This window comes from Aquarana catesbeiana, linkage group LG03, assembly GCF_042186555.1.
Source record: "Aquarana catesbeiana isolate 2022-GZ linkage group LG03, ASM4218655v1, whole genome shotgun sequence".
NCBI classification, from domain to species: domain Eukaryota; kingdom Metazoa; phylum Chordata; class Amphibia; order Anura; family Ranidae; genus Aquarana; species Aquarana catesbeiana.
Genome location: NC_133326.1, coordinates 282,014,744 through 282,029,321, shown reverse-complemented (window position 1 = coordinate 282,029,321; position 14,578 = coordinate 282,014,744). Strand labels below are relative to the sequence as shown.

Below are 14,578 nucleotides of genomic sequence, written 5' to 3'. Positions count from 1 at the left end.
ATAAGGTATTTACTGGCAGAAAAAAATGCTTTACTATTCAAAGTTAAAACAACAAGGGCAGTGGATTTAATTGATAGAAAGATGAAAAAAATTACTGAAGTTCCGCTTTAACCTTAGTACAAAAATAAACATGAAAGAATTCATGGCATAATACAGAGCTGCAATATTACATTTCAAATTCAAACTAAGCATATCAGAAAAAACAAAACCTAATATTTTATACAGTGCAAATATTTCATATGCTTGACTTACAGTAAAAAAGAAAATAGTGGAAATCACATTAAAAAAAATTCAGATAAACATAATTCACACTGGAGATAATAAAGTATATTTGATAATCAAAGAACATGACAGATGAATGTGTACATCAGCTTATTGGAGCTAAACATATCTGAGATATTTCTGATTTGAGTTAGGGCAGCACAAAGATCACTCTTCTTCCCCAAATGCAGGATGCACCCCAGAATCCAATCTGCAACCATTGATGAGACGTTTTCTCTGTTAACCCACTGCTGCCCTGGTGATGGCAGGTTTGGATCACAGAATGTTAAGCTACAGAGCAGACAAAGGGTAAAGCAATCAAAAAATAATCACATTTTAAGGAGACAGCAGACTAGATATTTCCTTCAATACAAGTTTCCTTCAATTGTTCTGAAAAGCTATTTGATCACAGTGCGTGTATTCCATGTTTGCCACATTTTAACTATGTAAACAGTAATCCTTTTAAAGTTAACAGAAATTTCATATTATAATATAAAAAATGTAAAACGGTATACTACATTTCAATAAGCTTTACAAACAGTCACGTTGGCAATAATTAAAAAAAAAAAAAACAACATTTAGTGCTAGTCCACACAAGACGCAGTTCAGTGTGCTTTTTTTCTGCACTAAGGGCCAGTTCGCACCATAGAAACGCAGTCCGGATGCGCTCCAGATGCTTTTTTGCATGCGCGTTTTTGATGCAGTCCAGTGCATTTTTCCTTTTTTTTTCTTAAACTTAAATAAGAACATGGGTGTTCCAGTGCAATTTTGGTGTGTTTAGGTGCATTCCCGTGAGTTTTTGATTCTTTTTAGGCCTCTTTCACACGGTACGGATCCATGATGATCCACCCCGTGAACATCCGCTTGCTCAGCGGGGATCGCTCTGGCGATCCCTGCTGAGCAGGCAGATGACAGGTCCGTCGCTGCACACTGTGGGGGATCGGATGATCGGTTCGGTAGAGTCCGTCGTCACCTGATCCGATAACGGATGGAAAAGTAGGTTTTTCCTCCGTTACACTTTTTTGGATCGGAGCGGGTCGGATGTCAGCGGACATGTCACCGCTGACATCCGACGCTCTATAGAGGTCTATGGAGGGTCCGTTCAGGTCCGCCTAAAAAGCTGACAGGCGGACCTGAATGGATTGTTCATGTGAAAGAGGCCCTACAGAGTTCCAGTACAGTCCACTCCAGGAAAAATGCAGCATGTTCTACTTTTTTTTCTGGAACGCACTGGAACTGCAAGCAGCGGTGTGAACTATGCCACTGAAAACCATATAACCTACTTTCTATGTGTTTTTGATGCAGAAAAAAAAAAACGCACTGGAATGCATGTGGTGTGAACTGGCCCTAAAAATGCATGCACAGTGTTTACCATGGTGTTTTCCATCACACCAATGCATGGTGTGAACTAGAGCCATTGGAATACATGGAAAACACTGTGCATGCATTTTGTGCAGAAAAAAAAAGCACACGGAACTGCATCTTGTGTAAACTGGCCCTTAGGGTGGAGTTGTCTGAAAGTTAACCCGAGCCACTATTCTCTTCCTCTTCTGTTCTCCTGCGCTGAAGTTCTGAGTCTCCAATCTCTATCTTACTGCGCTCTGCAGGTGGAGCAAGTTCTTCTAATTGCCTCATCTGTGCAATTTCCAATTCTTCAAGTCTATTTCGAAGCATAGAAAGCTCTCTTTGATGCTGCTCCTCCTGAAAGGAAGACATGTTATGTTACAGTAAAAACTTAAGTTGACTATACCTTTATTTCACTTCTTTCCCCATAAAAGGGCCTTCCACTTTAATCAGGGATGTCAGTTTAAAGTGCAGCACGTAGTGTACTGTTTGCTGATACACTTGTGAGAGATTTGAGCATAAACATAACAGAGCCCCATACTTCCCTGCAGTCACCATTATCCGTACAGAAATAAAAAAAAAAAAAAAGGAGAAACATATCAAACAAAAAAAATATTTGTCATTCATAGAACAAATGAACTGAAGCTTTAAAGTGTCACTAAACTCACATCACCAAAAACTATCAAAAAATGGTGTATTACATGCTCAGTCACTACGAGTTTCATTTTCTGCAAAAAACCTGGTTGATCCTGCTGTTCTCCATCTCCAACTTCTATTCGTGTCCCCAATTCAGCTAGGGATTTTGCAGAGCAGTATTGGCATCTCTGCACATGCTCAGTTTTCAGTGAGTGTCTATGCTGAACACTTGCTCCCTATAACATCTGAGCAGCCCATGTGACTATAGAGTCACACATGTGGCCATAAGCATAGTGGTAAATGACAGCCCACTCCCTCCCTCCCTCCTCCATGCCCACTAACCAGCTAAACACAATGGGGGAAAGATATTACATGTAGATTGATAGAGGATTCACCTCCCTCTTATTGGAAGACACAGGTTGGAGGGGCGTGACACAGCCTGTGACAGGCATAAATCCACCCACACCATGTTATTGCCAAAAAATAATTTTAAATATATGTTTGTATGACAATTTAAACAGTTTATTGATATTATTTATTTTTACTCTGTATTCCAAAAGGCTGTTTTTTTTAACATGTGACCAGCAACAGAGGACTAGAATCTCCTCCTGCTTCTTTTACCCTGCAGACAGGCTAGAAAAGATCTGGGTCATGTGACAGCTGTATATCGATTAGGAAATAGGTACTTAGATGATTTTTTTATTAAAATAATTACAGTTCCATCATCCACAGAGAAAGAAGGAATAATGTACATTAAACAGTGAGTGTTTAGTATCTTGTCCTGCCTTTTCTCCCACTAAAATGAACCAATGAAGACAACATTCCAGGCTACATACAGATGAACCAATTAGTTGTTAATGTAGCCTTGACTTAAATAAGAAAGCATTAAAACCGCTCACAGAAAGATTTATGCCAAAGAGCAGAATTCCCAGTTCCCCTCCCATAAATTAGCTAATGAACAAGTAGTCCAAAAGATCACGACAAGCTTGTGAAGAGTAAATTGTATTATGCTGACAGCTCTAGAGGCCTTAAAACCAGAGCCAATGGCATCTGACTGGGATGCTTTTGAGATTATTCAGAAGCATAGATGCTTTTGACCTGCTTCAAGTAAATTTGCATTCCAATAGACTTATGTGAGTGAAAAACCCATCCAAAACAGAAGAGTCCACAGGCTCTTATTAAAGCCTTTCAGGGAAAGAATAGGAAATTAAGGAAAATTATTGCCCATACTTACCGTAATTTTCCTTTCCTGGATCCTCCCCATGTCAGCCTACTATGGGTCAGCTCCGCCCCCTCTGACCCCTCCAGGACCACCTTTTTTCTAGCCCATAAAGTGCGGCTGTCGGACCAGCCCAGTGTTCAAAATACCCTTCCTCACGACGGAAGATAGGGTGGGGTGGACCTCCCCATATCAGCCTACTATGGGATGTACCAAGCAACCTTCGATAAGGGAGGGAAAGAACAAAACAAGTCAGAGATAATACTGCTGCTTAAACAAATTTAATGGCCGACAGCTGCAGAAATAACAGAAGAACCAAACGTTTCTGCAGGAGAGAGGGCTACATTTAGCCTATAATGCTGGATAAACGTGTTGGGTGCGCTCCAACTCGCTGCTCTGCATACTACCTCGGGTGACACCTTCGCATAGGCTGCCCATGATGCTGCCATGCCCCTGGTTGAGTGCGCCCTGATCTCTGCAGGAGAGGAAAGGCCCAGAGACTCGTAAGCGATCTGGATGGTCGTCACAATCCAGGATGAGACAACCCTAGGTGGTGCCGCCATGCCCTTTTTAGGTCCCAAAGGGAATATGAACAGTTGATCTTGCTTGCGCAAGTCCGCTCCAAGTAAGCTGAAATAGAGGAGACCAAGTCTAGCCTCTTCCAATCATCCTGCAACTGGTCCACGGTGAAGGCTGGCAGAATAGTCTCCCAATTCATGTGAAAAGCAGTAGAGACCTTTGGTAGAAAGCTAGGAACTGGTCTAAGAACAATCTTGTCGGGAAAAATCACACAAAAAGGCTCTCTGGATGAAAAGGCGCATAATTCGGAAACCCTCCTAGAGGAGGCTATGGCCATCAAGAACACAGTCCTTAGTGTTAGATGAAATAAGAACAGGATGATGTCGGGTCAAAAGGAGGAGCCAACAAAGCTTTTAGGACCAGAGTCAGATCCCATTTAGGAAAGTAGGACTTCAGGGGAGGTCTGATTTTAATGGCTACCTTCAGGAAACAGATCACGACAAGATCTAATGCCCACCTGGAATTCGTCATTGCCGAAAGGGCAGAAATATGGACCTTCAGAGAATTATAAGCCAGGCCACTGTCCAGACCCTGCTGGAGAAATTCCAAGATGTTTGAGACTGAAGGAGATTCGGGCTGCCAACCCCTCTCTGCCGCGATGCGTCGGAAAGCCTTTCATACCCGGTGATAGGTCGAGTTTGTTGACTTTTTACGAGACTGTAACAAGGTGTTCAACACTTGCTCTGAAAGGCCTAAACCCTTGAGAGATCTCCTCTGAATTTCCATGCCATTAACCTCAGCCTCCTGGGGTTTGGGTGACATATTCCGTTTTGGAACAGGAGATCCCGACAAGGTGGCAGCAGGATTGGTTGACACATCTTCATTTTCCACACTAGTGGGAACCACGGCCTCCTGGGCCAGAATAGTAGGACTGCTATGGCTGTGACCCTCTCCCTGTAAATCTTCAACAGGGTCTTGAGGATTAAAGGAAGCGGAGGGAACACATACACCAGGGGGAAGTCCCGTGGTTTGGACAGAGCATCTTGGCCGTAAGCTTGCGGATGGTATGTTCGAGAGAAGAAGCAAGGAAGCTGGGCGTTCTTTATCGATGCCATGAGGTTTATTACAGGCAACCCCCAAAGTCTGAAGATCTTTCGCAGGAATTTCGGATTCAAGGCCCATTCGCCGGGATCCCCAAAGTTCGGACTCAACTGGTCTGCCAGGGTATTCTCGGGCCCTGGGAGATAGGCTGCCGTCAGGGAAATTAGATTCTTCTCTGCCCACAGGAACAATCAGCATGCCACTTAAGGAGGACCCGGCTCCTGGTGTCCCCCCGGCGGGACACGTACGCGACAGTGTTCTTGTTATCCGACAATATTTTTACTGCTTGATCTTTCAAGAGTGGTCGGAAAGCTAGAAGAGCGTGCCGAACGGCCTCCAATTCCAGGAAGTTTGACGTTTGTGAGATGTGTGGGGGCCACCGACCCTGAGCCTGCTGGCCCAGGCAGTGAGCTCCCCAACCCAGGAGACTGGCATCGGTAGTCAGCACCACCGAATTTCACCCCCCAGGTATTCTAAAACCTGGGTTGGCTGCATTTGGCTCTTCCGGTAGTTGACTAGCCAGCCGAACCGAGCCAGTGTTTCACAGGTGAGGGCCACATGCTGAAGAAGATGTTCTGAAGAGGCTAACAGTAGCAGATCGTCCACATAGTAAAACATTTGAACGTCTCTGATTCTGAGGGTTGCAATGACGGCTGAGAGCACCTTCGAAAAGGTTCTGGGTGCCGTGCAAAGGCCAAACAGGAGGCATTGAAACTGGCAGTGAGAGTCTTCCACTGCAAACCTGAGGAAACGATGATGAGCAGGATGGATGGGAACATCTAAATAGGCGTCCGCCAGGTCGATGGAGGCCATCCAGTCTCCTTTTTTCACCACGGATATGATCGTCTCCAATGACTCCATTTTGAAAGGCAGAACCCTCATGTAAGAATTTAAAGCCTTCAGATCTAATACGGGTCTGAAACCTCCCGAAGCTTTCAATACTAGGAACAACGGAGAATAGACTCCTAGACCCTGTTCTTGCATTGGCACCGGGATTTCGATGTCAGCAATTCGTCTATATAATTTTGCAAACAGTGCCTGTTCTCCGAGGAAGCCGGGAGTTAGTTTTCCACAAACAGGGACTGTGGCGGTCTTGAGCCAAATTCAAGACGATAGCCATCTCGAATTATGGCCAAAACCCACGCGTCCTGAATTTCGTTCGCCCAAACCCTCTCGAACTGAGTGAACCTCGCTCCCACATGAGGGTCTTGGGCGGAGAAACCTTCAAAAGATCTGGTCAGAGGCCTTTGTGGCTTGGCCGGGTTTGGACTTGGAGGCCTTACGAAAGGATGAACCAGCTGGTCTCCATTGTCTGGAGAATGGCCTGCCAGGTCTGTAACTTGCTTCCTTAAAAACTTCCCTGGACATTCTTACTGGGCGAAAAGGCTGCTGCTGTCTTCTCTTTTCTTGCGGAATTAGGCCCGATTTACCCCCGGATACGCGTTGAATCGCTGACTCCAAAGGTTTACCAAAAAGTATATACAAAAAATACGCTGCACTAAGGTGTAGATGTAAATCTGTAAATTATACAAGTAGTAATAAAATTGATGTGTATATGATTTGCTAAAAATACCGTATAAATGACCTTTCCAGCCTTAGTGTAAGAAAATGCAAATAAAATGAATAGATATTAAAGAGGAAACACTGTGTTTAAAGTGCAATGAGTGTACAGTGTGCTGGACGTATATGACATCCAATTAAAGATAGCAATTATTCAACCGGTGTTAATATATATTAGATCAAAATTCAATATATATATATATATATATATATATATATATATATATATATATATATATATCTCTATATCTATATATCTACTTTACATGAGATATAGCGTGCAAAGTCATGTACAGGGGGTCCCCTAGTTACAAACATCCGACTTACAAACGACTCCTACTTACAAACGGAGGGAGACAACAGGAAGTGAGAGGAAATCTACCCCTAGGAAGGGAAATTCACTCCTGTAAGAGCTATTATGGGGAAAAGGTACCTCCACTGATGCTTTATCACCAATCCTTGTTTCTACAACAACCCAAAATTTTCAAAATCCAATTGTCATTGGGACAGAAAGTGAGGTGAAATCTTCTGAACAGGGGCAGACACAGCAAAACAAATGTTACAGGGGTGTTAACCCTTCCCTATGCTATCCAAAAAGCTTAAAAATAGTTTTTTTGGCTGGAGCTACACTTAAAAAATGTACCTGTTCCGACTTACAAACAGATTCAACTTAAGAACAAACCTACAGTCCCTATCTTGTTTGTAACCCGGGGACCCCCTGTATCACAGTAACATATAATAAGTGAAAAATACAAAAAAAAAAAGTGCCAAGTGCCACACACTAAGTGTAAATATCAGATCCACAAAAATATAGCACGTGATTTGTGAATCCAATATATTAAAATAAATGTATATAAAGTCCATAAAAGAGTACATAGAAACAATCCAACGTGCTTGTAATAATCTTAGTGCTTAGTGCTCAGAAATCCATGCTCAAAAAAAGTAGTTTACCATCAAGCAGCACTGAACATAGGCTCTGTTTTGAAGAATTGTCTGCCGACCAGTGTCTTAACCATAATGCTCTTCGAGCTGTCGTGGAGTGGGCCATGATCTTCACTGTCATTCTGACCTGGTCAACGGCCGCTTCTGCCAGGAATTCGACAGCTGTTTTAATGAATTGCAGCGGCGAGGGACTGCCAGCTCCAAGCTCTTCTGAGGAACCACCATCCAACTCCGATACCCAACTTTTGAGGGCTGCAGCCACAGAGGTAAGGGCCAACGCCGGCCTACATGCGCCCTCCGCCACTGAATACAATCGTTTTAAATCAGTGTCCACTCTATGATCCACGGGATCTCTGAAAGAGACCGAATCTTCTAATGGTAGAGTGATATGACGGGCCAAACGCTGCAGTGAGGCATCCACCCTGGGGGTAGTGTTCCACAACTCCGCATCCTTCTGGCTGAATGGATACAAGTTTGACAATCTGTTATTGATGCTAAACTTTCTTTCCGGCCTAGCCCATTCATCCTCCAATATTTCCTGGATCTCAAAAATGAGGGGAAAGGCAGGGATTTCTTCAGTTCTGGGTAGTATTTCCGTTGTTTTTTTGGCGGAGGGGTTTCCTCCTGCCACTGCAATGCGTCTTTCACTGCTTCCACCAATATGGGGACTAATGCAAAATCGAAGGTGTGTGATTCAGGGGTTACTTCGGCCTCTGAGGAATTGGAGTCGGACTCTCCGCCTGTCTCCAAATCCGAATCTGCCGTAGAGGATGCTGGTCGAGCGCTTTTCTTGGACGCACCTCTTAGCCCTTCCCTGACTGCAGATTTAATACAAGACTTCACCTGATGAGCTTCAGATGCTCTATCTCGCGCAATTTCTTGAAGACAGGAAGCGCACACTAACTTTCCTGGAAGGGCTTCAGCCGCACAGGCCAAACAGCCTGCTTCCTCCAAATGACTTGGAGAGGAGGACCTGGATGAAGACTGCACCCTGTGCTTGCGACTGGATCTGGTCTTTCCGGAGGCTTTTCGATGGCCTAATCCCATTTGGCTCAGGCATGAGTGACTGCAATGAGGCACAGGAGAAGGGGATCTGGAATACCGAGATCTTGAGGAAACCTGCATGTGACTCTGCGATTTGGCATGTCTTGATTTTTTCTTACTTTTTTGATGCAGTGCAGCAGCCTTAGAGCCTCTTTGCGGGCATTTAGCTTGCACTGGGCTTTTCTCTCTGTAAAAGACAGAAGAGGTGCTCTCTTTTAAAAAAAAAAAATAAATAAAAATTAAAAAAATGATAAAATAAAATCTGAATACATATGCATACAAAAAACACATACGTAAATAAAAAAAAAAAAAAAAAAATCTATATATCGATCAACCGATAGATATATCTATCTATCTATGTATAAAAAAGAAAAGCATGGGTAAAAACCTTTCCATGGGTTCTTCAGTGCAAATAGGCAGAAAACAGGCAGGCAGATGGACCTGGAAGGCAAGTGTGGGGTTCAATGCACAGTGTACAGCGGTATCAAACACAGCAAGCCTTCAGCATTAGTAGAGAAGACAGCCTACCTTAAGGCAGAGCAGCCTGACGAGCTGGAGCGCTGAGAGGAATGCAGGGAAGCCAGAGCATAGAAACACTGCCCCTTAAGGCTGGCAGCGGCGTAAGTTAGTGAGAAGTGTCCTGGCGGTTGCTAGGCAACCGCACGAGAAGGTAAGCCGTTGTGATGTCACCTGCCCCGCTCAGACACACGAGGGGCGAACTACAGAACCCAGCAGACCGCTAGCCACCAGGGAAAGCCAGGTAAACAGCTGCAAGTAAAACAAACACAGCCCCACACCTGCCTGTTTCTGTCTGCCAGCGATCAGCACAGTTATTTAAACTGTTTAGCAAATGTCCCTGCACCATGGGAACCCACCACCTTGGGAGATTTACAGCCCATCTGGGGGGGTCTTCTGTATTGGGAGAGGCTTAACACGACCAGGATTTAACTCGACCCATTCTTCACTCACATTATAATTAATTTTTTTTTTTTTTTTTTTTTTCAAAAGGCATCCGGAGCGAGGACGAAAAAAAGAACACTGGGCTGGTCCGACAGCCGCCCTTTATAAGCAAGAAAAAAGGTGGTCCTGGAGGGGTCAGAGGGGGCGAAGCTGACCCATAGTAGGCTGACATGGGGAGGTCCAGGAAAATCCTATATGGCTCCATTACTGGGTATAACCTTTGCACTCGAAATGGAAAACCGCTTTAAACAGGAATGTTAGCCTTTAACCTTTTCAGCCCTGGAAGGTTTACCCCCCTTCAGGACCAGGCCATTTTATGCGATATGGCACTGCGTTACTTTAACTGACAATTGCGTGGTCATGCAACGCTGTACCCAAATAAAATTGATGTCCCTTTTCCCCACAAATAGAGCTTTCGTTTGGTGGTATTTGATCACCTCTGCAGATTTTGTTTTTTGTGCTATAAACAAAAAAAGACCAACAATTTTGAAAAAGAATAAATATTTTTTTTTTACTTTATGCTATAAAACACACCCAATAAAAAAATGTAAAAAAAAAAAATCTAATTTACTCATCAATTTTTAAGCCAATATGTATTCTGCTACATGTTTTTGGTAAAAAAAAAATCCCAATAAGCGTATATTGATCGGTTTGCGCAAAAGTTATAGCGTCTACAAACTATTGGATAGATTTATGGAATTTTTATTTATTTTACTAAGAATGGAAGCGATCAGCGATTTTCAGCAGGACTGCGACATTGCGGCGGACAAATTGGACACCTGACACTTTTTTGGGGACCAGTGACACTAATAGTGATCAGTTGCTAAAAGTATGCAGTCACTGTACTAATGACACTGGCAGGGAAGGGGTTAATATCAGGGGCGATCAAAGGGTTAAATGTGCTCCTAGGGGGTGCTTTGTAACTGTGTGGGGGATGAGCTATGTACATATTTACCAACACCATAACAGATCGGCGCCGCTCCAAACCCTGCAGTGTCAATCTCCCAGGTTTACACTTTGTATTTAGTTGCTAGAAGAAAGAGCATCTCACTCCAAAATGTAATATAGCATGCAGATACCGCTAGACACTGTATTTAAAGTGAATAAAAGACTGGCTTCAGCTCAGTAGATTAGGCCCAGTGTGGGTGAAACATGTCAGAGGGGCATGACTAATGGGCTGGGATCTGAGCGGAATTCAATTTTTCATTCACCTTATATTGTAGTTAAATACAGCGTGCTCCGGTATCTGCATGCTGTGTACATATTTAAATATACATCTTTTACATGCACATTAAGATACTGCTGAAATAATTCCATAATGAAATTTCCTATTGTGAAGTCAATGAAGGCGAGAACATGGTTTACCTGAACACTATGCACAGAAAACCCAGCACCTGGAACCAATGTGGAAGACAGGTAACTAGCTGGATTCAGAAAGCCAGATGTGGCAATGTTGGGTCCAAGTATTACAGTGCGAAATTCATTGTGTCTCCGCTGGAGGTCCTTTAACCTTTTCTGAAGACGTACATACTCTTCTTGGGGAATGTTTTGTCTAAAGCAGGAGTAAAAAAATTAATTATAGACCAATCTGTTTACATTTGAGGGGAAAAAAAATGATGCAAACATTTCAAGTCTTCAGTTTTACTTCAGAATTTGGTTGCTAGATAAGGTAACTAAGTTTTACATAACTGTAAGTGGACCACTGCAGGCCTTTGAGGGGCACATCATGGGGTACTTCATAGGCAGGGAGGGTATTAGGCATTGTGACCCATACAAAAAAATTAAGGATGGAGCTCCAGTAGATCCTTACATGCTGACAACCACTGGTAGTGCAGACAGGGAAAGAACTTGTCTCAGAATTCATATACATTAAACAAAACCCTCCTGTAAAGAGTGGAAGCAGCCTCAGCCTAGATTCTGTCCGGGCTACACCCAGTCATGTTTCGCCCCCCCAAGGGAATGAGCGGGGTGAAACATGTTGGGGGTGTAGCCTTGACGGAGTCTAGGCGGAGGCTGCTTCCACTCTTTACATAAGGGTTTTGTGTGATGTGAGGTTCCTTGTATTAGGCATTGACCATTTGTGCGGAAAAAAAAAATTGTGATAAAGCAGACCTCCATACAGCAGGGGGTGATGTCACCATTCTTTCAACAAGAGCTCAAAGAAAATGGAGTACCTGAAATCTTGTGAGATGATGCTACAGCACAGGGCAGTAGCATCTTCTCACGAGATTTGGGCTATTCGGATCTAGGCAACGCAGGCTGAAGGGGTGAGAGGTAAGGCAAGTACATTATTTAACATTTTCTGCCCCACAGTAGAACAAGTGACAGTATATTGCAGAAAATTAGGAATGAATGAATAAGCATATCTTGTTTTAATTGCACAAACATTGAGGGCCCTTTTACACCTTGGTGTCCGGGTGCATTGCATTAACATGCGTTTTAGCACACATTCATTTGTTTGGGAAAGCCCATTCAAATGAATGTGCGTTAATGTACTTTGCAGTAATACATGTTATTGCAATACAACAGTGTGAATGGGCCCCGACTTCAAACACGAAAGTAAAAATAATAACTGTGGCAAAGGTTGTGTCAACTCACACTGCACGTCACCGAGCCCTTTCCTTAACCGACCACAAGAGTAAAGGGGTCAGGAACAGAAGTTTTGAAAGGTTTTTAAATCTTTTAGCAGATCCTTTCACTATGTATATTTCCTAATAATATTCATAATTTAGGATTACCATACTTTACATTCAGACAACCAATACAGTGTATGTATATTACAATTATGCTGCAAGTGGATAGAGACTAATCATTAGGTATCGCCTATGTGTAGATTCCCTAGAAAGAGAAAAGTGTCCAATCTGCCTCTTATATCTCATAATATTATATATATATATATATATATAAAATCATACGGTCATTTATACATTTTTTTTAATAAAGCTCAATTATAGAATTATAGAGTTAGAACAATGTTATCCAGCTTAACGATGAATTTGGGATCAGCCAATATCGTCTAAATACAAGAGTCATGCACAGTGTATCCGGAAAGAATTCACAATCACAGCGCTTCGCTTTTTCCACATTTTGTTACGTTACAGCCTTATTCCAAAATGGATTAAATTAATTATTTTCCTCAAAGTTCTACAAACAATACCCCACAATGACAACGTGAAATAATTTTGTTTGAAATCTTTGCAGATTCATTGAAAAAAAAAAAACAACAAACACATGTACATAAGTATTCACAGCCTTTGCCAAGACACGCAAAATTGAGCTCAGGTGCATCCTGTTTGCACTGATCATCCTTGAGTTGTTTCTACAACTTGATTGGAGTCCACCTCCTGGTAAATTCAGTTGACTGTACATGATTTGGAAAGACACTTACCTGTCCATATAAGGTCTCACAGTTAACAGTGCATGTCAGAGCACAAAGCAAGCCATAAAGTCCAAAGAATTGTCTGTAGACCTCTGAGACAGGATTGTATTGAGGCACAGATCTGGGGAAGGGTACAGAAATATTTCTGCAGCATTGAAGTTCCCAATGAGCACAGTGGCTCCCATCATCCGTAAATGGAAGAAGTTTAGAACCACCAGGACTCTTCCTAGAGCGGGCCGCCAGGCCAAACTGAGTGATCGGGGGAGAAGGGCCCTAGTCAGGGAGGTGAACAAGAACCCGATGGTCACTCTGACAGAGCCCCAGCATTTCTCTGTGGAGAGAGGAGAACCTTCCAGAAGAACAACAACCATCTCTGCAGCACTCCATCAAGCAGGCCTGTATGGTAGAGTGGCCAGACGGAAGCCACTCCTCAAGAAAAGACACAAGACAGCCTGCCTGGAGTTTGCCAAAAAGCACCTGAAGGACTCTCACACCATGAGAAACAAAATTCTCTGGTCTGATGAAACAAAGATTGAACTCTTTGACCTGAATGGCAAGCGTCATGTCTGGAGAAAACCAGGCACTACTCATCACCTGGCCAATACCATCCCTTCAGTGAAGCATGGTGGTGGCAGCATTATGCCGTGGGGATGTTTTTCAGCGGCAGGAACTGGGATACTAGTCAGGAACAGGGAAAGATGAATGCAGCAATGTACAGAGACATCTTTGATGAAAAAGGAGTGGCTACGGGATCTGAAAATGGATCTACACTAACGCTCCAACCATCCAACCTGATGGAGCTTGAGAGGTCCTGCAAAGAAAAAATGTGAGAAACTGCTCAAAAATAGGTGTGCCAAGCTTGTAGCATCATACTCAAAAAGACTTGAAGTTGTAATTTGTGCTAAAAGTGCTTCAACAAAGTATTGAGCAAAGGCTGTGAATACTTAAGTACATGTGATTTTTTTTTGTTTTTTATATTTAATAAATTTGCAAAGATTTCAAACAAGAGTCTTTCACATTGTCAATTTTGGGTATTGTTTGTAGAATATTTAGGAAAATAATGAATTTAATCCATTTTGCAAAAAGGCTGTAACATAACAAAATGTGGGAAAAGTGAAGCGCTGTGAATACCTTCCAGATGTACTGTATAATCTTCCTTGAATCTTGGCGTGCTTTGTGTATTTTGTCCACATCTGTGCAGTAATCCAGTGTGATCTTTGCCTCTGCTTAGGAATTTCCTGTAATAAAGACCAGTCACTTCTACTCTCTGTCTTCTGCAGGATGACTGGTCTAGTCTCCACCACCTTCTGTAGTTTTCTGTAGGTAGTGGGTGGGGCATGTTGAATCCCTCCCACAGCTCTGCCCTCTGCACAGGCTATGTACAGCACAGTGAGTTTTACAAGGGAAAATCTGCATTTGTAAAAGCATTTGGTGCACACAAAGTGGATTTATATCCTTTGCGGCTATTGAGGAATATATTAAAATGAAAATGTGTTTGCCTGGAGTTTAGCTTTAACTCAAAACCTATACTGCAGATGTGTTTCAGATACCAGACAGGGCTGGATAAAGGGGCATACCGTTAATTGATTTTATAGCCCCCAATTATTCATTTT

The 14,578-nt window shown here is 42.8% G+C and overlaps 1 protein-coding gene across 1 annotated transcript in view; it reads right to left on the bottom strand.

Moving 5' to 3' along the window:
* Nucleotides 1-305: 305 nt before the first annotated feature.
* The window catches only part of CEP83 (centrosomal protein 83), a 142,725-nt gene continuing 128,452 nt past the window's right edge, over nucleotides 306-14,578 (bottom strand). Inside the window, exons 14-15 of the mRNA XM_073623560.1 lie at nucleotides 10,952-11,138; nucleotides 306-1,962 (exon numbers count right to left, since the gene is read on the bottom strand). Coding sequence (XP_073479661.1) covers nucleotides 1,783-1,962; nucleotides 10,952-11,138 — 367 coding nt within the window. The 3' untranslated portion in view covers nucleotides 306-1,782. The remainder of the gene's footprint in view (nucleotides 1,963-10,951; nucleotides 11,139-14,578) is intronic.